This window comes from Balaenoptera musculus, chromosome 9 (genome assembly GCF_009873245.2).
Source record: "Balaenoptera musculus isolate JJ_BM4_2016_0621 chromosome 9, mBalMus1.pri.v3, whole genome shotgun sequence".
Lineage (NCBI taxonomy): Eukaryota > Metazoa > Chordata > Mammalia > Artiodactyla > Balaenopteridae > Balaenoptera > Balaenoptera musculus.
The window spans coordinates 89,250,234-89,277,532 of NC_045793.1; the positions used below are offsets into that span (position 1 = coordinate 89,250,234).

The 27,299-nt window shown below is 42.1% G+C and overlaps 1 protein-coding gene across 3 annotated transcripts in view; it reads left to right on the forward strand.

The window, feature by feature from the left end:
* LHFPL3 (LHFPL tetraspan subfamily member 3) overlaps window positions 1–26,453 on the forward strand; it is a 543,757-nt gene extending 517,304 nt beyond the window's left edge. The window contains exon 3 of one of the 3 annotated variants that reach the window (XM_036863247.1): window positions 24,132–24,445. In XM_036863247.1, coding sequence (XP_036719142.1) covers window positions 24,132–24,160 — 29 coding nt within the window. In that variant the 3' untranslated portion in view covers window positions 24,161–24,445. Of the gene's footprint in view, window positions 1–24,131 lie in introns of all 3 variants that reach the window. The other 2 variants (XM_036863249.1, XM_036863248.1) reach the window with 2 other exon arrangements.
* Window positions 26,454–27,299: the final 846 nt, after the last annotated feature.

The window sequence follows — 27,299 nt, forward strand, 5'->3', positions numbered from 1 at the left end:
TCAATAATTCCTCCAAATGATATACACAGATATACAGATGACCAATAAGCACATGAAAAGTTACTCAACATCATTAGTCATTAGGGTAATACGAATCAAAACCACAATGAGATACCATTTCCCACCCGCTCGGATGCCTGTTATCAAAAAGATAGACAAAAAGTGTTAGCAAAGATATGGAGAAATTGAAACCCTCATATACTGCTGATGGGAATGTAAAATGTTGCTGACACTTTGGAAAACAGTATGGAAATTCCTCAGAAATTTAAACAGTTACCACATAACCCAGGAATTCTACTCCTAGGTGTGTATATATACCTAAGAGAAGTGAAAACATACATCCATGTGAAAACTTGTACAAGAAGGTTTACAGCAGCATTATTCATAATAGCCAAAAAGTAGGAACAAATAACTATCAGCTGAAGAATGAATAAACAAAGTGTGGTATATGCATACAATGGAATACTATTTGGCAATAAAAAGGAATGACGTACTGAGTCATGCTATAACACGGATGAACCTTGAAAACATTAAGCTAGGTGAAAGAAGCCAGTCACAAAGGATCACATATTACATTTACAGGGAATGCCCTGAATAGGTAAATCCATAGAGACAGAAGGTAGATGAGTGTTTCCAAAGGCCAGAGGGACGAGACAATGGAGAAGTATTGGGTTTTTGTGGTGATGAAAATGCTCTACAATTAGTTAGTAGTGCTGGTTGCACAACTCTATGAATATACTAAAAATCAATGAATTGGACTTCCCTGGTGGCACAGAGGTTAAGAATCCACCTGCCAATGCAGGGGTTGCAGGGGACATGGATTCGAGCCCTGGTCGGGGAAGATCCCACATGCCGCGGAGCAACTAAGCCAGTGAGCCACAACTACTGAGCCTGTGCTCTAGAGCCCGTGAGCCACAACTACTGAGCCCGCATGCCACAACTACTGAAGCCCGCGCGCCTAGAGCCTGTGCTCGGCAACAAGAGAAGCCACCGCAATGAGAAGCCCACGCACCGCAATGAAGAGTAGCCCCTGTTCGCCGCAGCTAGAGAAAGCCCACGAGCAGCAACGAAGACCCAACACAGCCAAAAATAAATAAATAAATAAATATATATATATATATATATATACATACATATATATATATATAAATCAATGAATTGTACACTTTACAAGGTGTTTTATGGTACGTGGATTATATCTCAAAGCTGTTACAAAAAAGAAAGAGTTTCTCTTCCACAGGACTTTTCAGTGGGGGGTAAATCCTCAAGAGGGGTGTATGGCTTATGTTGTATTTAGGATACTTAACTGTCCTCATTTGCCTGGGACTGAGGGTGTTCCCAAACACAGAAGTTTCAGGGCTATTTGGGACATACTTACACTAAAAAACTGTTCAATGTTTACCTGAAATTTAACAAGGCATCCTATATTTATTTGCTAAACCTGGCAACTCTAGTTTTACAAGGTGATCCAGTTCACCTAAATCAAGTTGAAGCAGAGATCTAGAATTAAGGTTAAAAAATCAAAGAGATACAAATGGAGTTTGAAGTTAAGGAAAAGAGCTCCCAAAGTATTTTATAACCTTGGCCAAGACTGTGACCAAATAGTTCTGCAGAAATCTCTTTTCACCAACTTCTGCCTCAAGTTCTCTCATTTCCAAGGTCTATAGCAAAGGGTTCATATCGGAGAACTCTTTAAAAATGATATTAATAAATAGTTATATGAAGTAATGTGTTTCTTAGAGGTGTTTCATCTTGGATGAAGCTTAAACTAAGCTTCCTCCTGGCAGCTGAGTACATGACGAATTGTACTATAAGTAAGTCTATTTTTAGCACACTAGTGCTTTGGCAGACAAGCTGTTAAAAAATAGAAGCAGGCCTTGTAGAGTAGGGAAGCCGGGGTGCTTTTCCTTGCTGATGAATGAAAATGAAGCCGGTTCTCTGAGCCCACATGGTTGGAGGGAGGGTGTGTGCCGCTGTGTGATCAGGTTAAAAGGCTGTGGCTTGTAATTTGGAAATTAGTGTGTCATGTGTCACTGAGGCAGAATATGAGGGACGTAGCTCTAACGCGAGTTCCCCGGCAATGCTCAGGTACAGGGAGTCAAGGGCCTGCGTGTTCTATCAGGTGAGAGGAGCGGTATTTTAATAATCGAATTTGCGTCCTGGGAAGCCAGGACTCAGTTCAGTGATGGTTCTCCCCGCCACTTCTCAGCACTACAGGTTAGTGGCCACAAGGGGGCACCAAAGCAAGCCCATCCCGGAGGAACGTTGTGCTCTTCCGAGTCATTGACACTCCTGGGTGATGATCAAAGCCTACCCTTTGAGCTTCCAAGCCTGGACCGCGCCTTTCAGCAGTGCGACCCAGTGGGTGAGCGCATGCATTTGCAGTCAGCCAGACAAGGGTTTCAGATCTGGCTCTCCCACTTAAAACCTTTGCAGCTTCATTAATCCACAAACAGGGATTATAAAGTACCTCCCTCAGAGGCGGGTGATAAGAATTAAATGAGACAATGTCTGGAAAGTGCTTAATACCTAATCCCGTGCCTATTGCGTCATAAATGTTTAGGCCCGTAGTACACCCTGGAAGCCAAAGGTGGGTTCGGGTGCTAACAACATCACAGAGAAGGCATTAGCTTCCTTCTGTTCCCTTCCATTCTGCGATCTCTTCCCCCTTCCTCTCTCCTTCCTCCGGGACCCCCTGAGACCTACTTCATTCTTGGTCTGTTCAGAAGTCTTCATTCTGACAGTTTGCCAAGCATGTTCTCCACAGAAATACCCTATGATCCCCAAAGTTCTGTTCAATCCTCTCTACCCTAGTATTTCCCCATGTGGGTCAAAAGCCACCTGCATCACAATCATCTGGACCCAGGAAGTGGGAGTTTCTGGGGATGGAATCTAGGACTCTGCATATTAATGAGCTTCCAAAGTCAATCTAATGCGTGATAAAGCTTGAGAATCTCTGCCGTATTCCTAGTGAGATTTTTTTTTTTTTTTCAAATAGAGAATGTAGTACAGATTGATCTCAACCAGCTGCTAGGAGAGAAATTAGCTGATTATCGGATTAAAGTAATTCATGCTGAACTGTGAAGAACAAATAAACTATCCTTTCAGGAGAATTTGCATTCTGACATTTTGCAAACCTTAATGAAATTCCAATTAGTGAAACGTCTGAGATGGATGTTTAAAGAAAAACGACATTGCCTGTGACCCACACCTCGGGGAAGACTTCATATGCCCTAGATCCACCTGAAATTCAGTCCCAAGCTTACTGACTGGTGGAGAGGAGGAAGAGAAGTAGAAGGCAAAGGAGGAAGAGAGGGAGATGGAGGAAAGGTTAACAGAGGAGCTGGGGGATGGTTGGGCAGGAAGAAAAATCCTCCCAAATACCCACGCAGCATTCAGTGCTTCAGGCTCATCCAAGTGCAGAATGTACTGCTGGAAAACGAACGCAGATGCTCTCCTTTTCGCTCTATCCCAGAGAAAATCACAACTGAGGCTTCTATTTTATTTGCTACTCAGTTTGATTTTTTAATACGAAGCTGCCCAGTTGCCCAGTCTAATATAAAGCTGCAAGAGGGTAATAACCCCTTGCTTCTCTTTGTTCCTCCCAGACCACTTCTTCTCCCTCTAGAGGGGGACATGGCACAGGCCCCAATTCTTGGGCTTCCCCCGTTCTCTCTTACAGCCCCTAAGTGAATTCTTCCTAGCTCATGGTTTTAAATACCATCTGTACAAGTGATGTTTCCTAAATATGTATCTCCAGTCCCAGCCTCTTCCTTGCTGATGAGATCCTCGTGTCTAAGTGTCTCCTCTATGCCTCCACCTAGATGTCTAATAGGTGGCTCAAACTAACACATACAAACTAAACTTCTGGTTTTTCTCAAATAATCTGTTTTTCCCCCAGTGTTCCCCATCCCAGTAAATAGCATCTCACTCACCCAAATGGATTGGATCAAAAACTTCAGTCATCCATGAGTCAGTCTCTCTCTCTCCCTGTCTCTCTCTATCTCTCACACACGCACACACACGCACACACACGCACACACACACACACACACACACACACACACAAACTTTGTCCAACCTATCACCAAATCCCGCTGGCTCTGCCTCTTACTACCTCCACCTCTACCAGCCTGGTCCAAGCCAGCATCCATTCTCACCCAGGCTACTTCGCTGCCTCCCAACTGTCCTCCCTGCTTCCACTCTTACCCCTACAGTCTGGTTGCCACAAATAGCCACAGTTGAACTTTTTATAACATAATTCTCATTGCCTCCCTACCCTCCGATGACTTCCCAGCACTTTAAAAATAAAATCAGATGCCTTACCGTGGTCCGAGCATCCCACAGGACTTGCCCATCCACTTCGCTGACCCATCTCCTGTCTCCAGCTACCCTGGCTTCCCTGCTCTTCCTCCTGCCTTTCTCTTTGCCAATGCCTCCACCCAGAAGGTGGAGACCCCCAGATGTCTTGTTCCCTCACTTCATGCAGAGAAGCCCTCCCTGACCTCCTGCCCCCAAATAGCAACTCTTTTCTTACCCTGATTTCTTTTTCTTCATAGCACTTAAAACGACCTGATATATTATAGTGTATGTTTATTTGTTTATTGTCTACCTCCCCATTTGAGTGTAAGGTCTGTGAGTGCTGGGACTTATTCTGTTCTGTCCACCAGTATGTCCCTAGTGCCTAGAACTGTGCCTGATGCATCATATGTGCTCAATTAATATTTGTTGAGTGAATGATACGAAACTAAGCAAAAGTACAAACATAAGTAAGGATGACTACTAACAAGTGGTTTCAAGGTTACATCGAAGGTCTTATTTATTAGGAGAGCTAGAGAAAGATTGGAGTAACTAGTTCCTCTCTTTTTTTCCTCCCTTGTGTTATTTTATGGTGGCTACTTGGATACGACATGCCCCCTATTTCAATAGTGGTCATTTCTGGAGTTCTGTACCTCCTCTTTGTACACATAAATAATCTCTTCTTTAGTCCACATTCTAAGCACTCAAAACATATGTACTCACAATTACCAAGTCACAAACTCAGCTTTTACCCACTTACTGTCCATAAACAGCTAATAAGATTAGGCAATAGGAAGCTTTTCTATTGCAAAATTATACTAATGGAATTCTCCCAGGGGCTAAACTATTCCCTCTCTGAAAGTTAAGCACATTCCAGAAATCACATTAAAACTCTTGCAGGCCTCCCTGGGTGTCAGGGGTCAATGGAAGGGAAGCCTGATGTAACTTCACGAAAGAGCTTACTACTCTCGACATCTAACTATGGATGGAGAATCTGCTTTGTGACTTTCTTGCTATGTCTTAAAGGAATCCATGGCATTTTCTCTCTTCATGCCAAAGCTTGTTATGCTGGCAGCTATTTCCCCATAAACTTTCCCACAAAGATGGGTATCAACTTCCGCTAGGGGCACGTCAGCATCAGCTCCACAGAGCAGAGGAAAAAGCAAAACTGATTCCTTTGTAGGAAACAGCTGGAGTGAAGGGAAGGTGACCATCTAACATATTCTGTAAGAATACGATCTTAGTTCGAGTTCCCCCATAGGCAGTCCCTGAAACCAGGAATCGAGTGTAAGTGGTTTGTTGGGGAAGCAATCCCAGGAAACACTGGTAGGACATGAGAAGGGGAGACATGAAAGGGAGGGAAGCCTCAAGTCACCTCTTGGGTAACTGGAGCTCAGTCCCACCGGAGAAGCCTGGGAGTCCAGGGGCAGAGGAGGTAGTATGTAAACAACAGTTCTCACCAGTCATCGACTGAGGACTGCTGAGGGGAGGGGACTTAATTCCCTGGCACTTCTGGTCTGCCCCATGCATAAGCAGAGAGGGCTCTTGTGTCCAGAGAAAGTCCTCAGGCAGAAAGATGCTGAGGTGGGCAGTTGGCCACTGTTCCAGTGGATAGTGAAATGGTAAAGCCCAAGGGGAAAGCAGCAGAGACTCGACAGCCTTTGCTACGAATATTGACTTTTGCAAAAAATATTTCCTAAAAAATGGATGTTCTCCCATGAAGTCATCTTGTGTATGAACAAAGCTGAACAGGAGAACTCTGGAAAGTTTTCAGTAGAAGTGAAATCTTGGAGATACGTTCAGAAGCAGGTTATTGTGGTTCAGGTTGAGTGGGCTGGGACTTTATGGATTGGGGCTGGGTTTTGCTTGTGACAACTCTCAACAGCTTGAGAGTCAGAACAAGTTACAAAGAAAAGCAGATCTGGTGTGCCTTACTGGGGAAGCCAGCTCTGCCTTTCATTCTGGAAGCTGCTGGCACTTCCTCTGGGATCGCCGTCAGAAAGGCAGCTACCTGCTCAGGGCTGCCCCTTTACAGAGCCACTCTGACCACTCTTTCCAAGACCAGGAACCTCAGATACATGTACACATACACACATGCTCTCTCGGGGAACCATGATAGTAGAGACACAGCATTGATGAATTTTTCCATATTCGAACCTATTCTTAAGTTACCTCACCCCTTCAACCATTCAATAGTCTAGTTATATAAAAATAGAGAGAACTACATACATTCCACAGCAAACAGACATTGAGGGCCTACCATGCACCAGGCATGCTACTAGGTCATGAGGATACAGAGGTCGAATGCTCAATTCTTATCATCCAGTCTCACATAATGCCAGTGAGGAAGATACCCTTGCAGTTAGATCCATGACAATACAATGCAGCCATCGCTATATGTGTGAACAAGGCACGAACGATCATGTGTAGACATGTAAAAAGCCGAGGCCTTAAACTACCCTTGATAAGGCAGAGGGGAGGTTCCTCTCTAAGATGTTTTCATTGATTAATGTACTGAAAATCCCCAGTTGACTTTCGAAAAGTCAAGCTTATGTCAGAAAGTCAGAGGTAAAAATGTAGAAGGAAAAGGAACAGTCACGTGATAGATTCATCTCAAATAGAGATGAGTCTGACCTAAAGTCAGAAAAGGAACAAGATCTATAATAATGCTGGAGAGGGTGTGGAGAAAAGGGAACCCTCCTACACTGTTGGTGGGAATGTAAATTGATACAGCCACTATGGAGAACAGTATGGAGGTTCCTTAAAAAACTAAAACTAGAGCTACCGTATGATCCAGCGACCCCACTCCTAGGCATATATCTGGAAAAGATGAAAACTCTAATTTGAAAAGACACATGTACCCAATGTTCATAGCTAGCAGCACTATTTACAATAGCCAAGACGTGTTAGCAACCTAAATGTCCATCAATAGATGAATGGATAAAGAAGATGTGGTACATATATACAATGGAATATTACTCAGCCATAAAAAAGAATGCAGTAATGCCATTTGCAACAACATGGATGGACCTAGAGATGATCATAGTAAGTGAAGCAAGTCAGATAGAGAAAGACAAATATCATATCATATCACTTATATGTGGAATCTAAAAAAAAATGATACAAATAAACTTATTTACAAAACAGAAAGTAGATTCACAGACATAGAAAACAAACTTATGGTTACCAAAGAGAAAAGGGGGGGGGAGGGATAAATTAGGAGTTTGGGATTAAGAGATACACACTACTATATAAAAAATAAACAACAAGGACCGACTGGGAAGTATATTCAATATCTTGTAATGACTTATAATGGAAAAGAATCTGGAAAAGAATATTTATATATATAAATATACAACTGAATCACTTTGCTATACACTTGAAACTAACACAACATTGTAAATCAGCTGTACTTCAATTAAAAGAAAGAAAGAGAGAACAAGAAAAAGAGGTAAAGGTATACATAGTATTTAAGGCAACCAACTCAAAATTGGGAGGGAAAGAAGGTGAGGAGTAGTGGAGGCAAATCCTCACTTTTTCTAAAGGCGATTCAATAGAATCATCCAAAAATTGATATAGTATAAATAGGGGAATATTAGCATATGATTTTGACTACCAAAGTAACTAGTATAATTGCAAACTATTAAAGGAGATTGTCTTGGGGGAGTAAGACTGGGTATGAGAAGCATACTGGGTATGATGAAGCAGGGGTGACTTTCATCACAAGATCACTTGTATGGTTTGATTTTTTTTAGCAATAATGCACTATATTGCCTTGATAAAATAGAAAATTTTAAAAATTCAAGCTGCTACACTCTACCTGGTATATGGTAACACATCTCAAAATTAAGTAAGTTCAATTCAGTTTTTCTTATTAAGGAGCAATTCTAATTATATTTCCTAGAGGTGTTCTTTCCTTTGGTCTTCTCTCCTCATTCAGTCCTTGAATCAGGAAACATCTAAGAAGAATTGTTTTACAGCTTAGCAGAATAATGCTGGGGGCATTCTTATGCCCCTTCCCTGCAGAGCAAGAAGAGACTCTGAGGCAGGCTCTGAGTAATCACCGGGCTGTCAGAGCTGTTCATCTTAATCTGGGCTCCATCCTCTCCCTTCCCCACACTACAACTCCCTGTAGAGCTCAGGAAAAACTATCCAGTCACTGCCTGGAGCAGTAGCCCTGCCCCAGAGCTCCTGGCTTGATGTCTGTATGGAGGGGCTGCAACTAAGTGGCTAAACTGGGTGTATGTTTGTCCCTTTGTAACTGACAGCCCCTCCCCCTCAGTGGGCTCTGAACACTTGGTGGTGCAAACTTCAGTGCCCAGTGCTGAGATAAACTGCTAGCAGGAAGGGATTTCAGGCCGGAGGCCCGGAAGGACCAGGAGGGAAGCCAGGCTCTGCCAAAACCGCCTTCAGCAGCGGAGCAGGTTTAGGTGGGCTGTGAGGACCACCTCTGCACTTTGTTCCTTTGTCTGAAATAGAGATTGAATGTGGCCCCCAGGAATGCCTGTGAGGGTACTGCTTGTGCTTCCCTGCCTCAAAGGCTGATGAGAACAGACAGGACGAGGGGTGAGGAAGCTTACCAGCCAGGCCCCTGTTCACCTTGCATCATGCCTGCCACAGACCAGAGTGGGTGGCCACTGAATGTTTAGTCTTTTTATGTGACATAGTAGATAATTTATTTCTGCTTCGGCTACTGTAGCACCTGTTGCAACTGTCAGGGTTAATCTCTTGAGCCTTTCTGCTGATCTGGTGCCCTGCCTACTTACACCTCAACTTTCCTCTCACATCAGAGACATCTAATTGCCAAACTGAGTCTGTTTAGAATGGTCACTGAATTGGCTTTCTTTTGTATTGACCAAGACCCATTCCCCTGCATCACAAATAAAATCAGCAAAGTCTGTTTGGAGGTTGAGAAGCCTTTCTTTTTCTTTTTTTTTTTTTTTTAAAGATTACAGGATTCGTGTTTATTTTTATTTATTTATTTATTTATTTATTTATTTATTTATGGCTGTGTTGGGTCTTCGTTTCTGTGCGAGTGCTTTCTCTAGTTGCGGTGAGCGGGGGCCACTCTTCATCGCGGTGTGCGGACCTCTCACTATTGCGGCCTCTCTTGTTGAGGAGCACAGGCTCCAGACGCGCAGGCTCAGTAATTGTGGCTCACGGGCCTAGCTGCTCCGCGGCATGTGGGATCCTCCCAGACCAGGGCTCGAACCCTTGTCCCCTGCATTGGCAGTCAGCTTCTCAACCACTGCACCACCAGGGAAGCCCAAGAAGCCTTTCTAAGAACCAGAAATCTGTTCCCTATCTGTGAAAGAAGGATGTTCTATTATAGTGAACCTGTACTGGACAAAGGAGAAATGGCATGGCAGCCCTCTTATCTGTGACAGCCTCCAAAGGCAACAATAACGAAGAAGAGAGATATAGTATAGACAGGTTGATGGGAAACGTCTGTTGGGAGCAGCTCTTACAGTGACTTAAACAATTACCACCCTGGTCTGCCTCGATTCTAGGATGTAAAGTCATTCATGGAATTACTTTGAACACAAGTTAATCCTGCTACCAGGAATCTAAGAAAAAGAAATGGAAAGTTATTCTTTTCCATTGTTATGGCTCCTTCCAGTCCTTATGAAATTGTGCTTCTTTGGCAATACTTTGCATATCGATCACAGATTTTCTTTCCAGTGCTCATTCATTCATCAAGAATGTATTGAGTGATATATTGAAAAATATATTGAGTATATGTGGAGGTAGCAAAAGGGATGCTTAGAAATACAAACATAGCTATCCCTATGGTGTGCTCAGAGTTTCAGACCATCTCCTAATCTCCCTCTTGGAGAAACAAACACAAATTCATGAAGACTATGAAGATGGTAGAATGTTCAATTTCCTTTTCTTTTCAAGGCATTTAATTTCCAAAATGATAATAGCATATTTTTTTCTAATTATAAAAGTAATGCATGCTCAGCTCATTGTAAAAAAAAAAACAAAACAGACAATACAGAAAGTGAAAAACACATAAATCTGTCATTCAGAGCTTAATTAGCACATTATGGGGTAGATCCTTCCACGTTTTTTTTCCCATGCATATATAAATGTGTTTTATTTTCACAAATGGAATCACACTATACATGCTATTTAATAACCTGCTTTTTTCATTTAATATGTCATGGATATCACTCATTTAATATAGATCTACATTCATTTTACTTTTTAAATTTTTTAATTGAGGCATAGTTGATTTGTAATATTAATTTCAGGTGTACAACATAATGATTCAAAATTTTTATAGATTATACTCCATTTAAAGTTATTATAAAATATTGGCTACATTCCCTGTGCTGTACAGTATGTCCTTGTAGCGTACTTATTTTATACACAGTAGTTTGTACCTCTTACTCCCTATCCCTATCTTGCTCCTCCTCCCTTCCCTCTCTCCACAGGCAACCACTAGTTTGTTCTCTATTTCTGTGAGTCTGCTTCTTTTTTGTTATATTCACTAGTTTGTTTTATTTTTTAGATTCCACATATAAGTGATAACATAGAGTATTTGTCTTTCTCTGTCTGACTCATTTCACTTAACATAATACCCTCCAGGTCCATCCGTGGTGTTGCAAATGGCAAAATTTCATTCTTTTTATGGCTGAGTAGTATTCCATTGTATGTATATACCACTTCTTTATCCATTCATCTATTGATGGACACTTAGGGTGCTTCCATATCTTGGCTATTGTAAATAGTGCTGCTATGAACATTGAGGTGTATGTATCTTTTTGAATTAGTGTTTTCATTTTCTTCAGATACATACCGAGGAGTGGAATTGCTAGATCATATGGTAGTTCTATTTTTAGTTTTTTGAGGAACTTCCATACTGTTTTTCATAGTGACTACACCAATTTACATTCCTACCAACAATATACAAGAGTTCCCTTTTCTCCACATCCTTGCCAACATTAGTTATCTGTGGTCTTTTTGATGATAGCCATTTCTGGCAGGTGTGAGGTGATTATCTCATTGTGGTTTCGATTTGCATTTCTCTGATGCTTCGTGATTTGGGGCATCTTTTCATGTGCCTGCTCGTCATGTCTTCTTTGGAAAACTGTCTATTCAAGACTTCTGCCCATTTTTTAATCGAGTGGTTTGTTTTTTGGGTATTGAGTTGTATGAGCTCTTTATATATGTTGGATATTAACTCCTTATTGGTCATATCATTTGCAATTATTTTCTCCCATTCAGTAGGTTGTCTTTCATTTTGTCAGTGGTTTCCTTTGCTGTGCAAAAGCTTTTAAGTTTAATTTGGTTCCATTTGTTTATATTTGCTTTTGTTTCCTTTGCCTTAGGTGACAGATCCAAAAAAATATTGCTAACAATTTATGTGGAAGAGTGTTCTGCCTATGTTTTCTTCTAGGAGTTTTATGGTTTCCAGTCTTCTATTTAAGCCCTTAACCCATTCTGAGTTTATTTTTGTATATGGTGTGAGGAAATGTTCTAATTTTATTCCTTTACATGTAGCTGTCCAGTTTTCCCAGCACCACTTATAGAAGAAATTGTCTTTTCCCCGTTGTATAGTCTTGCCTCCTTGGTTGTAGATTAATTGACCATAAGTGCATGGGTTTATATCTGGGCTTTCATCCTGTTCCATTGATCTATATTTCTGTTTTTGTGCCAGTACCATGCTGTTTGATTACTGTAGCTTTGTAGTGTAGTCTGAAGTAAGGGAGCATGATACTTCCAGCTCTGTTCTTTCTCAAGATTACTTTGTCAGTCTATATTCACTTTAAATGGTTGTAGGAAAGTACCACAATTTATTTATCCAATCTCCTATTGTGGCATTACACTTACTTTCAATTTTTTGCCATAATAAACAATCTTATGTGTACAACTTTGTTCTGTTGTTATGATAGTATATTCAGAGCATTTTTTACAAATATTTATTAAATGCCATTCATTGGACTTTACACTCACAACCTGGTATTAACTGAGACCCCAGTCTCATCTGTGCAGATCAGAGAAAGGAGTAGAGTGACAGGCAAGACTGTCTCAAGACTCAGACATGTCTGGGGAAGTAATATCAAAGTACAATGGTCAAGAAAACAGAGGTGGATCTTGTTTGCCTTTGCTCTTTGTTATCTTTATTGGTGTATACTACTCAAAGTCATAACCATTGAATTCATTTTCTTACTAGTAAAATGGAATTAATGATATTACCTGCCACAGGGGTATTTGTGGGGATTGAATAGCATAATGGATGTAAAGCACTTAGTACATGCCTGGCATACAGTTAGTGTTCAATAAAGGTAGCTTTTATCATCATAGAGAAACCTTAAAATCCCAGCCAGTAGTCTTACAGAGAACAAGGACCACAGCTGCTTTCTAAGCTTTTCGGGGAGATGTTCTGACTGGGGTATGACTCAGGGTATGACCACGTCCATAAAATAGCAAACAGGCCTCTCCCGGGGTTAAGTCTGCTGCCTCCTTCCCTCCTCCTTCCAGCCAAATGCTTACCCCAGTGGAGTTGTATTTCCAGCACTTGGATGTTATCCTTAGTGCCTATAAAACCCTCAAGGGTTATTTTAAAGTGCTTAATTCCAAATAAGCACTAAGAAACTATGTGGATTTCTTATTTTATTATTTGTCAAAATAGGAGAAACTTCACAGGAAAGTCTTAGAAACTGCTTTTCTCAATTCGACTCTATTTCCTCTCTTCTCTCTCTCTCCCCTGGGGAGGATGAGGATTTAATGCTGACCTTGATTTCTCAAAACAAACTTGTAAAATAGGTATTACATCCACTTTACAGATGAGAAAGCCAAAGCTATAGCAAGTAAAATGACTTGGCCACATCTAAGAAGTGGACGACCCAGGATTCAAACTTTCCTCTGATTCCAAAGCCCAAGTGCTAACCTTAAATTTGAATGTACACATGGGGGGCTTGATACTGCCTCAGTAGGTCTACCTGGGATTCTGGAATCTGCATATTCACAAATACCCAGGTGACTGAGATCCAAGAAGGTCCAGAGGAGGCACTGCTCTTGGCCATATAGCATTCACAAAGCCCGGTTTCTGCGGCAGAGATCCCCAAGGCCATGGGATTTTCTCCCCCGGTCATCAGCAAAGTGCCTTTACTGTAACATCAGTACACCTTGGAATGAAGCCATGTGTATGTTTTGGATATTGCTTGCTTAGAAAATGAGTCCCAGACCAGGGTAGGGGCACACCTGGTTTCTGAATGATTCTGCTGTACTTGTTGAGGTCTTTACCATCTCCCCAGGACAGAGCCAAATCAACTGCAGTGACCTTTCCATCTCATAAATCCTAGTCATCCATCCTCTGGCTGCCTTGTCTTATCTTCTACTGACCCAGTTGGCTTTCCTACTTCAGAACAGGTTTCTAATGCCTTACATCAGTGAGAGAGAGCATGGCAAATTGAGAGATGTGTGACATTGTATGGAGGAGGCAGCGTGGGGTACAGCAGTACTTTTCACACTAGATTCCATGAATCCTTGGAGATCTGCAGAGGTGTGATATAGAGGAGGGACAGGGGAAGAGGGGAAAGATTGGGCAGAGTGGGGTTCTGGGCCCTTGATTGGGGCAGCTGCCCTGAGTTCTGTTTCATGTGTAGAACTGGAATTCCTAAAAGATTCACTTGAAAAAAGTGTTTCACTGGGGAGAAAAAATGAAAAACTAGTGGAGAAAGAACATCACTCTAGGTCAGAAGAAGGCTAATTCAAGTCTTCAGCTAACTAGCTGGATGACTTTGGGCAATTTCATTTCTCTAGGTCTCAGAGTGCTTACCTGCAAAAAAAAAAAAAAAAAAAGGGGGGTGGGGAGGGGTGGAGGTTAGCCTTGTTGACACCTGTCTTAGTCTGTTAGGACTTCGATAACAAAATACCACAGACTGGGTGGCTTCAACAAAAGTATATTTTCTCACAGTTCTGGAGGCTGGAAGTCTAAGATCAAGATGTGGGCAGGTTTGATTTCTCCTGAAGCCTCTCCCCTTGGCTTGCAGGTGGCCGTCTTCTTTCTGTGTCCTCACATGGTATTTTTTACATGCAAGCACACCCCTGGTGTCACTTTCTCTTCTTTCTCCTGGCATTTTCTGACCCGTCCCTTCTCTCATTTGGTCCCCATTTTGCGCCAGTCATCCATTAAACCAGCCTGCCTAGTCTTGCTAGACAGTGAGCTCTGTGAGTGCAAGGGCTGCTTCTGATAGTCCCCTGTGTCCCAGGCACCCAGTGCACAGCAGATGCTCAGCAAATCTCAGATGTTTCTTGAAAGGAGCCTTAGGCATTGTTATGGACTGACTTGTATCCCCCCAAATTCATACGTGGAAGCCTTAACCCCCAGTATGACTGTATTTGGAGATATGGCCTTTCAGGAGGTAATTAAGGTTAAATGAGGTCATAAGGGTGGGGCCCTAATCCTATAGGACTAGTGTTTTGAGATGAGATGTGAGACATGAGAGGGGTTCGGCACTTAGAGAACTGGAGAAAGGGCATTTCGGCAGAAGGGGCAGAGGCCCGGAGAGTTCCTTCCGAGACCCGCAGGTCAGATTCAGCAGGCCAGAGCACAGTCTGAAGTGGGGAACCCATGAGGAGAGGCTGTGGTGGTGAGGCCACGGGAGGCCTCCTGGGCGGTGCTGAGCACATGGATTTATCTGACAGCAAAGGGTCACCTCTACAAAGTTCTATGCTGAAGAACAGTCCACTCCTTTCTGCATTTTAAAAAGCTCTAATGTTCTGCAATTCAGCTGTTCTCTGTCCCTGCCGTACCGCTGTGTCATTTGTGGCTAACTGATGTCAGCCAATCAGTGATGGATTACACATTTGCTAAGTGCATTAGGTCTTTTTTTATATATATACAATTTCTAAAGGTTACTTTCCATTTACAGTTATTACAAAATATTGGCTATATTCCCTGTGTTGTACAACACATCCTTGAGCCTGTCTTACACCCAGTAGATTGTACCTCCCACTCCTCCACCCCTATATGGCACCACCACCCCCCACTGGCAACCACTGGCTTGTTCTCTATGTCTGTGAGTCTGCTTCTTTTTTGTTATATTCACTAGTTTGTTGTATTTTTTAGATTCCACATATAAGTGATATCGTACAGTATTTGTCTTTCTCTGTCTGACTTACTTCACTTAACATAATGCCCTCCACATCCATCCATGTTGCAAATGCATTAGTTCTTGATTTCTCCTCTGACAGGGGCTACTGTGTGTGTGTGTGTGTGTGTGTGTGTGAATTAGATCTTGATTATAAACTGCCTTATGGACTCTGTGGTCCACTTCCCTTTGGTCTAGAGAGGAAGCATACATCATACTTGAATGTCTTATTTCATTACAACCCACACCCATATGGATAATTAGGATCAAGACTGTTAAATTTGTGGTAATAAACGCATGTGAAGCCTCATGATCTTGAACTCTGTCTGCTAAAGACTCACTCAAGACCATAGGTCCACATCCTAAGAAACAAAAGCCTCACCACTTCCTGAAGGAGAGGATGAGTTTATGATTTTAAAGAGTTGTGCCTTACCATAATTTCATAGAAGCTTGTAGAGTAGTTAGAAAGAAGAAAGGGGAGCATCATTTGGGCTTTAATAGGTAATTGTTAGTAAAGCCCTTTTTAAGAAAACTGATTCTAGCACTCTCTGAGAAATTTTCAAAAGACATTTCCTTCCCTATTGTAACTTCTGTCCTAAAAGAGGACAGGCGTTAAAGAAAGCATTTAGATGCACAAATAGAGATATATCAATATACATTGTCTGGGTAATATGATTAAAAACAAAATCTTCCCCCAACCCAGAAAATCTCTCCATAAAAGTAGTAGAAAAGGAAAAGAGTTTTATTATTGAATAAGCATTAAACCAGAATGTGGTGCACATCACAGGCAATCTGCAAAGACAGAATGAAGTTACACATTTTTGTAGGGCCGAGTAAGATATAACCCATTACACACATGTTTTCAGGATAGTTCATGAAATGCAAAGGCAACACAATTATGAAAAATTTGTAATTTCTGTGCACGGAAGAGTGCTTAGAAGTCACTAAGGCAGGGATGATGTAGTAAGATTGACACCCAATCTATGAGTTCTCGTGAAATACACTAAGAATGAGGGTACTACACTCTCCCCCTCTGACGGGCGTGTCTTTGGACTTCATTATTAAAAGCCTTTCAACCTGTGTAAAGTGCGGAATGGCTTCCTGTTAAAACCGGACGGTGAATATTGTTAGGACTGATAAGTCAGCACCACATTCTATTCTCAACATGCTGGGGGGAGCCTACCAGTAATTGTGCCTGTTTCCTTGCTTTTAATAGATTCTACAGTATTCCTTCAGGGGGGCAAGGGGAGGAAGAAGACAAAAGAGATGTTCATGAATTAACAATCGAAATTCCTCCTCATGAATTATTTATTTTCTAGGAAAGGTCATATGAGATAGTGTTGTGCCTGATGTCAAGGGTGAATTGTCCCTTGCACACAGGAATAGTGCAAGGTCACCAGGACCTGATCCTTAGGCCATTTTCAGCCCCGTCTCAGCAAAGCTTTGCGTGAGGAGTCAGAAAAACAATTTGAACAGTTATCCTCCAACTCTCCTGTGTTCAAATCAGTATGTCAGATGGAAATGAAGTTGGAAGAGACAGACAGAAAGAAAAAGAGAGATAAAGAAAGGCAGAGAATATAAAGGCTAAAAAATAGGAGAAGCTAGGTAAAGAAAGGAAAAAGAAAATGTACTAGGTCTGTCTCAGGTTGTGTACATTTTTCATTTCTTAGCTACCTCTCTATGTATTTATATTTTTAAAAAAATTATTGTGACAACCAAGTGCTAAAATCTCTATTTGTAGGTTCAGGATGGGAGAACCCCTCCCCCGCCTCGGCTCCCTCTGCCCAGCTCTTTAATGGAGGTGGAAGGAATTGAAAGCCCCCAAGAAGTCCACATTGAGGTTTCAGGTCACTGAGTACCTCCACCGGTCTCTCAAGATTTGCTTTGCTGGGTTTTTCATAGATTCCTGTGACTGGCTGGTTTCAGCCATTCATTCAACAAACAACTTTTGAGCACTTATTACATACCAAGCACATCACTGAGCTGAGAGTACAAAGATGAATAGGACGCAGTCTCTCCTCAGGGAGCTCATTCCAGGGCCTTGCATCTTAGAGTGTGGGACCAGCAGCAGCATCACCTGGGAGATTGTTAGAAATGCAGATTCCCAGGCTTCACCCCGACCTGCTGAATCAAAATCTGCATATTTAACAAGCTACGTGGGCAATTCTTAAACATATTGAAGTGTGAGAAGCACTGACCTAGTGGATTATTGGCGGGGGAGAGGGAGATGCTCTTCTGTTTCTTAATTCTTCCATTCGTTCAGCAAGTATTTGTTGATCACCTGCCATCAGGCTCAGGACTGGGAGCTGGCGGTGCACTCATGAGCAAGACAGAGGAGGTGCTGATGTCCTGGAGCTCACATTCTCAAGGGGGAGAAAGGCAGAAAAGAAGAAAATACATGAGATAGTTACAGATCATGTGTAGTGCTATGAAGCAAATAAACCGAAATATGATAGAAAGAAACCAAAATGAACTATGACAGGTAGGGTGGTGGCAGTCTTCAGGAGTAAGTTATTTCTATTTTGTATCTTGCTTTCTGTTCTAAAAATGTAAACATACTCACTGGTCCTACGTGAAAAGAGCCAAAGATTATAATACTTCGTCCTCCTTTCCTTTTCTGCCCACTCCCCGTCCCTCTGCCTCTGGCACCAGCCCTGAAACTATAGATGCCACCTAGCAGGTACAGTCACAGCCAGGCCCATTGAAAAGTCCAGGCTGCAAGCAACTAAGAATGTGGATGCAAGCTGAATTATAAAGCCCAGAAAGAAGTACTGGTGTTACCTTTCTGGTTGGTGTAAAAAGGCATTAGAGAATATCGAAGGGCTGGTAACTGGTGTGTAGCTTCCCGTCTCACTGTTTTCTCGCATCACTGCAGTCAGGGGCCAGAGAGCGTGCTGATGGGGACTGATGAGTGGGAGGGTGGCCTGCAAGTAAAGATGAGCAGTGGGCATATATCGATACGTGTAATCACAACGAATTCAGACCTTCTCATCAGCTACAGTGCTGGTGTTAATCAACCTGCAACAATCAGTGTTAGGCCTTAGTTCAGCCCAAAAGTATGTTGTGAGCATGCATTTATTTTCAGCACAGATCCTAATGCCCTACAGTTAGACCACCTGAGGGACAAACCAATGATTGCCCAAAGAGAGGCTATGGATAGACCAGTAGGTGGAGGACGGGGTTTCAGGTATTGCTCCTCTAGAAATTATGTGTCAGGAAGGAACGCACAAGCCAAAGATGACGCACAAGCCAAAGATGGCGCACTCTTCCTGACCTGTGAGCATTGTGCCAGCTGTCTAGCTGTTCATGTCATTTACAGTGTATTTAATGCAGCAAATCCAAACCACAGGCAGAGAAAGGGCATCTGCCCACTGTTCCAGTTATCTCTTGCTGCATGACAAACTATCCCAAAATTTAGTGTCTTAAAACTTTGTCAAAGTTTTGTTGAAAAAACTCACACCCATTAGGATGGCTACTAACAACCAGTTTTATTATATGTCACAATTGTGTGGATCAGGAATTCGGGAAGGGTTTAGCTGAGCAGTTCTTCAGCTCCATGTAGCATCAACTAGGGTCACTTTGTGGCATTTGGCAGGTAGATCAGTAGTATGGAGGGTCCAAGAAGGCTTCATGCATAGGGGGGGCCCTTGCAGGAATGGCTGGGAAGGTGGGCTCAGCCAGGCCATCCTCCCTCTCCACATACTACCAAGGCCTCTCCATGTGGTCACTCCAGCAGGGGAATCAGAAACTGCCAGTTCTCTAAAGGCTCTCAACATCACTAATCATCAGAGAAATGCAAATCAAAACCACAGTGAGATATCACCTCACACCCGTTAGGATGGCTAGTCTCAAAAAAGCAGAAAATAACAAGTGTCAGAGAGATGTGAAGAAATTGGAAACCTTGTGCACCGTAGGTGGGACTGTAAAATGGTGCAATAGAAAACAGTATGGAGGTTCCTCAAAAAATTAAAAACAGAACTACCATGTGATCCAGCAATCCCACTTCTGGGTATATATCCAGAAGCATTGAAAGCAGGGTCCTGAGGAAGTATTTGCACACCCACGTCATAGCAGCACTATGCACAATACCCAAGAGGTGGAAGCAGCCCAGATGTCCATCAGCAGATGAATGGATAAACTCAGTGTGGTACATACATATAATGGAATATTATCCCACCTTAAGAAGGAAGGAAATCCTGTCACAGGTTACAACATGGCTGAACCTTGAGGACATTATGCTAAGTAAAATATATACCAGTTGCAAAAAGACAAATACTGCATGATTCCACTTAAAGGAGCTATCTAAAGGCATCAAATTCATAGAAAGAGAAAGCAGAATGGTGGTTACTAAGGGATGGGGGTATGTTACCAAGAGAAAGGGGGATGTTGTGTAATGGGTATGGAATTTCAGATTTGCAAGATGGAAAGTCCTGGAGATCTGTTTCACAACAATGTGAATATACTGAACACTACTGGACTGTAAACTTCAAAATGGTTGAGATGGTAAATTGTATTTTTTTTTTTTTTATAAATTTATTTATTTATTTTCGGCTGTGTTGGGTCTTCGTTTCTGTGCAAGGGCTCTCTCTAGTTGCGGCGAGCGGGGGCCACTCTTCATTGCGGTGCGCGGGCCTCTCACTATCGCGGCCTCTCTTGTTGAGGAGCACAGGCTCCAGACGCGCAGGCTCAGTAGTTGTGGCTCACGGGCCTAATTGCTCCGCGGCGTGTGGGATCTTCCCAGACCAGGGCTCGAACCCGTGTCCCCTGCGTTGGCAGGCGGATTCTCAACCACTGCACCACCAGGGAAGCCCCGGTAAATTATATTTTATGTGTTTTTCTTTTACCACGTTAAAAAATAAACCACCAGTACTCTTAAAGCCCAGATTGAAGGGGAGGGGAGCATAGACCCCATCTCTCAAGGAGAGGAAAGGCAGAGAATCTGCAGCCAGCTCTACCCTGCCACACCCGCTGTGGGGCAGATCCTGTCTACACCACCTGAGAGTATAGATGGTGAGATGTTATTTCCAGGGGACTGTATTCAACCTCCCAGAGATGAAGGGTGTCAGAAGGCACTATCAGAGGTGGGCACAGTTTGAAACAATAGAGTGAGAGAAAATGACTAAGCTTGTATAGCCGATGAGAAAAAATGGCCTGGAATTCCGCCCTTACTCATTTTCACAACAAAGATTCAGCAAGCTATTCTGCTAAAAGCCTGACCACCCCCACGAAGCATTTTTCTCACTTAGACAGTGCCTGCCCCTCAGCTCTCCTGACAGTGGGAGCTCCAAGCCCTAACTGAATAGGTCGGATAGGAACAATACGCAGAAGCAGATCACAGGAGACCTTTCAAAGCCGGCAAACACATAGAAAATTCAGCGACACCACAGCATTTAGACAGCCTGGACAATGTGGCCGTTATAAATGCTGCTCTCATGAGCAGCGATTCAAATGACAGCTTCGTAAAGGGTTTGCAAAGAGCCCTTTGGAAATGAAACATGGGCGACTCGGAGCCCATGACGTGTTACAAGGACAAACCCGGCTGAACAAAGATCCACAGCAGCATTGAATGACTTATTTATTCAGCCCTGCTCTGTACAAACCTGGGAGAAGATGACAGCTTTTAAATCGCCTCCCCTGAGCTATGCAACGTCAATGGTGCGTGGGAAATGTTAGCAAAAGTTTTGAAAAAAGCAGAATGTTTTACAAAGCGAAGATCACAGTGTAACCATGCTAATGCTGCCACCAAATTCTGCAAACGGCCCTGGTGTCTCAGAATTATTAGGCAGAAGGAGTGACAGTAACATCTGGAGAGGGAAACCCTGCCCTTTATCCTATTCCACCTGCTGGCTTCACACGTCTGTTTGAAGGGCTAGCCCCTTCCAAGCTTTCAGGTGGAAAATTCTTTGTGCAGGCCATTTAAGTGATTGCTGTAGAATTCTAATTGTACTCCTTTGGCAAAGTGTTGTCCTGGTCTTGTATAAGGAGTGTTGGTGTTCTGATCAACCCTGGAACACAGGTGCTGGTTCTTTTAGCCTGGCACAGGCTGCAGAATTCTCACATGCCCCAGGGTTCCTGTTGCGTGGTGGCGTCGCGCACTAGGAAGAAGGAATACACAGTGGGAGCCATGTCTGAGTAGCCCCAGCCCAGCCAGCTTTCCCAGGAGGCCTCCTACAGGGCAGCCCGTGCTCGCAGCAGGACCGGGGCTAGGGTGAGGCAGATGAGGAGCCTAGCACGCAGAATTTAAGGAGGCCCTCGCCCTGCATTGGCACGACCCTGAGAGTGAGCGCCTCCTTAAATCTCACACCCGAGGATCCCCACTTGCCTCCCCTAGTCCAGGCCTGGCTTGCAGTCTTCACTCTCTCTTTTCCCATTCACTCTTCAGCTCCCCACCCAAGGTCAGTACTGGGGAGTATAGTCCCAATGTGGATAGTGGTCAACAAAGAAGAGAACTGAAAGAAGGAAGGGCTGAGTAATCGATGGTGAGATGACAACGAGGGATCCAGTGAGGCATTTGGCTACCCGGAGGCTACCCGTGACCCAAGACCAAAGCAGATCCGGGAACGGTTGGTGATGAATGACTTGTCCTGGTCTGCTCCTCCGCCATGGGCCCAGATGGTGGGGCATAAACAGGAAACCCTGTGAGACTGGCCACAGAGGTTCCCTTCCTACAAGAAGGCTCAGGATCTTCCCAGGGAGGTGCCTACCCTGTAGGAAGCTCCCTTCTCCCCAGGCTTGGGTGTCAGAACTAAAGCCCTGATCTAAAGCCCTTCCACCCCTGTTTGCTCTCTTCCCAGCCCAATGGGATGTTATAAAGCCAAATCAGGCAGCTTAGAGCTGGGGAAAGAGAAAGCGGGAGTCTCTGTTTCCGAGATGCTAACAAATGGTTCACACCACGTCAGGCTTTTCTATCATGAAATCAGGGGTCTATTCATTTGCAAACCTCAAGACAATGGGGACTCCCTCTGGCCTCCCTCTTGCCCTACATCACACAGGTATAGTCCTGAGAAGTGCACTTCCCGGGACTACCTTCTCTTCCACACGCACGGCCACTTTTCATCGCCGATTTCCCTGTTCTCCTTCCTACACTTACAACCCCACTCCTCCTCCCCCTCCCCCTCCCCCACTAGCACCTTTCACAAATCTTACTTGAAAACCCAGGCATGCAGCTTTGTGGATTTTAAATAGAAAATTATGCAGAGTGAGTGAATTATGCTGGAGTAGTGGAATCATGGACCCACAAGCCCAACTTTGGATTCCATCGAGCAAGAGCACCTCCATGACAAGGCAACAGAGACCACACAAAGTTCAGAAGTGCCTGTAGCACTGTGTAAAATCCACGGATGGCTTGCTTATGTTGCTTATCTGAAGAAATCACTCTGCCAGCGTGATTCAAGCTCACAGAATCATTACAGACTAATCATCATTATGACATGATCATATTTCAGTTATCCCCTGTGTAGTCTGGGTACATTACAGCAACTTCTCTCACTGAGAGAAGTTCGTTAAAAATCAAAAAGTGCATTAAAATTTTTTAAAGCATGTTGGAAAACAACAAGGGGATAAATTCTAGAAACAACGACAGAATCAGAGGTTTCCCTAGCACTTATTCAAAAAGCATAATCTTATCTTGAGATGTGAAACGAGGACTAAAACTGAATAATGAGCCAATTGTTTTATTATAATTTGTGTTTCTAAGTGCTCTGTGATGCAAAACCCAACAGGCTGTTTTCTTTCAGCCCCAATCTGGCCAACTAGGTGCACTGACCGATCTTCACAATATATAACATGCCCTTAAGCCCTGGTTAACAGTGCCAAAGTCTATGAAAATCATCCAAAGAATAGAGTCGATCATACTGTTTGTGGTCTCTATCAATATAGGCACAGTCACTAATATGTTGGAGAAAAGGAAAAGCAGCCATCCCCTGAGCATTTGTCCTAAAGAAAGAATTTAAGAGAACACATAGTTTTATATGCAAAGATATTCATTACTGATAATAACAAAAGAAACAGAAACCTACCTACATATCTGACATTTGTGAAATCCCTGAGAATGTAATATTGAGCGTGGACTGGAGAGGAATGAGAATGGAATGGAATATTGTGCAGTCATGAGAAACTGATGCTGATGATGCAGAGTGCAAACGCAGGAAATGTAATGTTTTTAATATAATGTTAAAAATGTCATCTATACTGTGATTCCTACTATACCAAATAAGTGCACATTTAGATAAGAAATAGAAAGAGACATGGGAAGAAAACCGTTCATGTCTCAAGGTGATTGGATCATGGATGATTCATCTTTATAATCATTCTTTTTGTAGCCGTTATAATGTTGATTGGATAATAAAGTAAAACTTGGAAGGAAAAGGAAAATACTCAAGGAGACATTTTCTGTGCCAGACAGAAAAATCAATGATGCTTGGGATCATTTTGCCTTCTTCCTTGCTCTTTCAAAGCAGCCTGTAATCTTCACCCACACATAGGGAATATGCATGTCTGGGTTATCAGGGGATCCCCTCACCAGGAAGACTGTGCTGTTTGTTTAATGGACCAGAAACCTCAAACTTTTCAGTCTTTTTTGATAACAAATCTAAAGTGCATTGGAACCATTTGTTGGTGTGGTTTTTCCGTGACAAATATGCACAAAAATCTTGAGGACAGAAAATGATGCATTTCTTCTTTCTCTCTTTTGTCTTTCTCTTCCCCACCCCTTACCCCCTTCTGCAGTTCTGCTAAGCCAATATTCTCTAGAATGAGCACAAAACAAATCAAATAACAGCTAAACAAATTGAATAACAGCTTTTGTACATCAACATCGAGAAGGAAGACGCTTGGGAGAGATCAGAGTACCAAGATGGATATGGGCGAGAGTGAAGCATCCACTGTCAAAGCACCTTCTAAATCTAGATCGGCAGAGATGGGAGTGATTTTCTGGAAGGAGATGTGATCACGGATTAAACACCAGCTCATTGGAAACTATCATTGAATAAGAGCAGATAATATTCATGAGAAATCACATTCAGGAAATATTTTAAGGAAAAGGAATATAAATGTGCTAGAATTAATATGTAAAATATATATGTACCGAAGTTTGTAAACTGTCCTTTTTTAATCAAACAGAAAACAAAAAGCTTTAACCTTTAAAGATTATTTTAAAAAAGGCAGTCCATCCTAAATTATTCCTATTTCAATAGCCAAGAAGCTGATCAAGCATCAGTTATGGAGGAAGCATCTTAGAAAATGCCTGTGAATGTTTTCATAGGAGCCATGACCTTTGGTTCCCATGTCTGCCGTTCATTTATGTCACTGTGTAATTAGTTAAAACCACTCAGTTAAGAGATGTAACGCTTCAAACTTTTTACCAAGTCTGTGTTCAGTTTAATCTGTCTGTACACGTTATTACTGAGAAAGTGTTTCTGACATATACTATTACTCCATCAAGCTGTATATTACAGGAAGTACATCTTTACATCATAGTTTCCCGAGCAACGTAGATTTCCCTATCTTTCAGGAAACAGCATCAAGGAACTCTGAAAAATATAGAAAGCTCATTTTCACCTTGGATGCTTACATATAATGTATAGGCTGCTATCAAATAAACACTTTTTCTAATTCTCCCTAATATATGCATAGGAATTTAATATACTTTATAAATAGCATCTAAAATACCTTCTTTTTTTCTATTTCTTTGCCATACATAACATCAGAAATCCATATCCTTTCTTTCCCTTACTGACAGGCACTCATTTTTATTTTAAAAAAACACCATTCCATTAAACCCATTTCTAAATGATAGTAAGTGGTACTAACAAAATAAATAATAATTTAATAGCCTTAGAAATAAATGAATATAAACTTATACAGGTCAAAGAAACTTGATAGGAGTAAGTTGCCTTTTTGTTTACTAATGTTGGTTTCAAGAAAACTCAATTGTTTTTTAGTTGGTTGGCATTTAGAAGTAGTGACAAATGATCAGTTGTCTTCAACAATCTTTTGCTCCCAGGCTTCCCCCGCCATCACCCTCACCACGTATCCTGCCAATACGCAACAACAGAAAAATATTTAATATTGAAGTAGCCAATTGCTTGAGAACGAAAACAAGCTAAAATGTATGTGCGTGGTAATCAGTGTAAGCCAAACCATGTGCTATACCTGAGCAGAAAACATGAACATGTAGAATGCCTTCATTTTTAGACTCAAAATTAAGATCCAATTAGTATATATCACTGGAAGAGCAGACAGAGGATAATACAAGAAGAATCAAGCAAGGTACAGATCATGGTTGTTTTCTCTTACCCTGTCTCTATTAGGACCACACTCCTAGTTTTGCCAAATGTTTCTGGTACTACATCTTTTCACCATAAATGAGATTATGTTTCAAATGGCTAAAAAGTATATTACAGATACAGTCAAATATGTGAAACTCAATTCACAAAGATATGGATTTTCTAAAGAACCAAATTAGGGGAATACTTATTATCTCTAAAGTGTTAGCCGTTCTGGGAGTTATTTGTTGCTTTAAATATTAACTCTCCCACTGCATTCAAAACACCCTGCTTACTAAATTTAATTACACACAACTTTTCAAGAATTCATTTTTGATTTAAAGGGAGGTACCTCTCTACTTTATCTATAATGAAAATAGAAGGTATTGGCTTTCTCTAATCCATGTAAATTACAGATTCCACTGGGAGTCCTACAACACTAATAGTGGTGTTTATGAACATGAAAAAGTGCTTCCTACCCACATGCAGATGTTTTTAAGAAATTTTTTCCATACAACCTAAGTGTAATTTAGCATACCATAGTGCTCTGAAGATGAGTCATTGACAATGTACCATTTGTACATAGGTAATACACATGTAAGTCACTAAATGTTAAGTATACGAAGTATGTTTTTATCTTTTTTAAAAAAAGTGACTCCCTTTCTCATTCTGTTCTGTTGTATTGCGTCCAAAAGTTGTGTGTAATTTTTTTAAGGTCCAGGATATAAAGAAATTTGTTGGAATATCTGAATTTCTGTAAAAAATAAAAATAAGATTTTGTTATTTAAAAGATTGTTTGGTGGTGTGGCACACATTTGGTATATTCAGCATCTGTCTTTGTCCAGTGATCCAGTGACAGGTGATGATTTGACTGAAATAACTATCTTCGGAAAATCTCCTTGCTGTCAGATTCCATAATATTTGTCAACAGCAGACACTTACTGGATGTGCAGGACCCTCATCATGTGGAAAGCACGATTAACATCTTCAAAGCCTCTTCTCGCCAAGTATAGATACACCTCAAGCTAAATCTTTATAGACTCAGTGGAATGAAAGTGATAAATGAATAGCCAGACTGTTAAGTAAAACCTGACATGAAATATTCTGAAACATCCAGTTAATTGCTCCATCTCGACTTCTGCATATTGAAAACAGCCACCTGTTCCTCAGACATGAGCAGCCCTTTCACAGTAGTTCATATTGAGTGTGTGTTGTCTGGGTAGGTCCCAATGCCAGATCCCTCATTTACTGTATGACCCTAGACAACTCTAAGCCTCAATGTCCTCGCCTATTAAATGAACACAAATAGTAATGCCTGGGCCCCATAGTGTTGTTTTTTTTGTTTTTTTTTTTAAATTTTATTTATTTATTTATGGCTGTGTTGGGTCTTCGTTTCTGTGCGAGGGCTTTCTCTAGTTGTGGCAAGTGGGGACCACTCTTCATCGCGGTGCGCGGGCCTCTCACTATCACGGCCTCTCTTGTTGCGGAGCACAGGCTCCAGACGCGCAGGCTCAGCAATTGTGGCTCACGGGGCCAGTTGCTCCGCGGCATGTGGGATCTTCCCAGACCAGGGCTTGAACCCGTGTCCCCTGCATTGGCAGGCAGATTCTCAACCACTGCGCCACCAGGG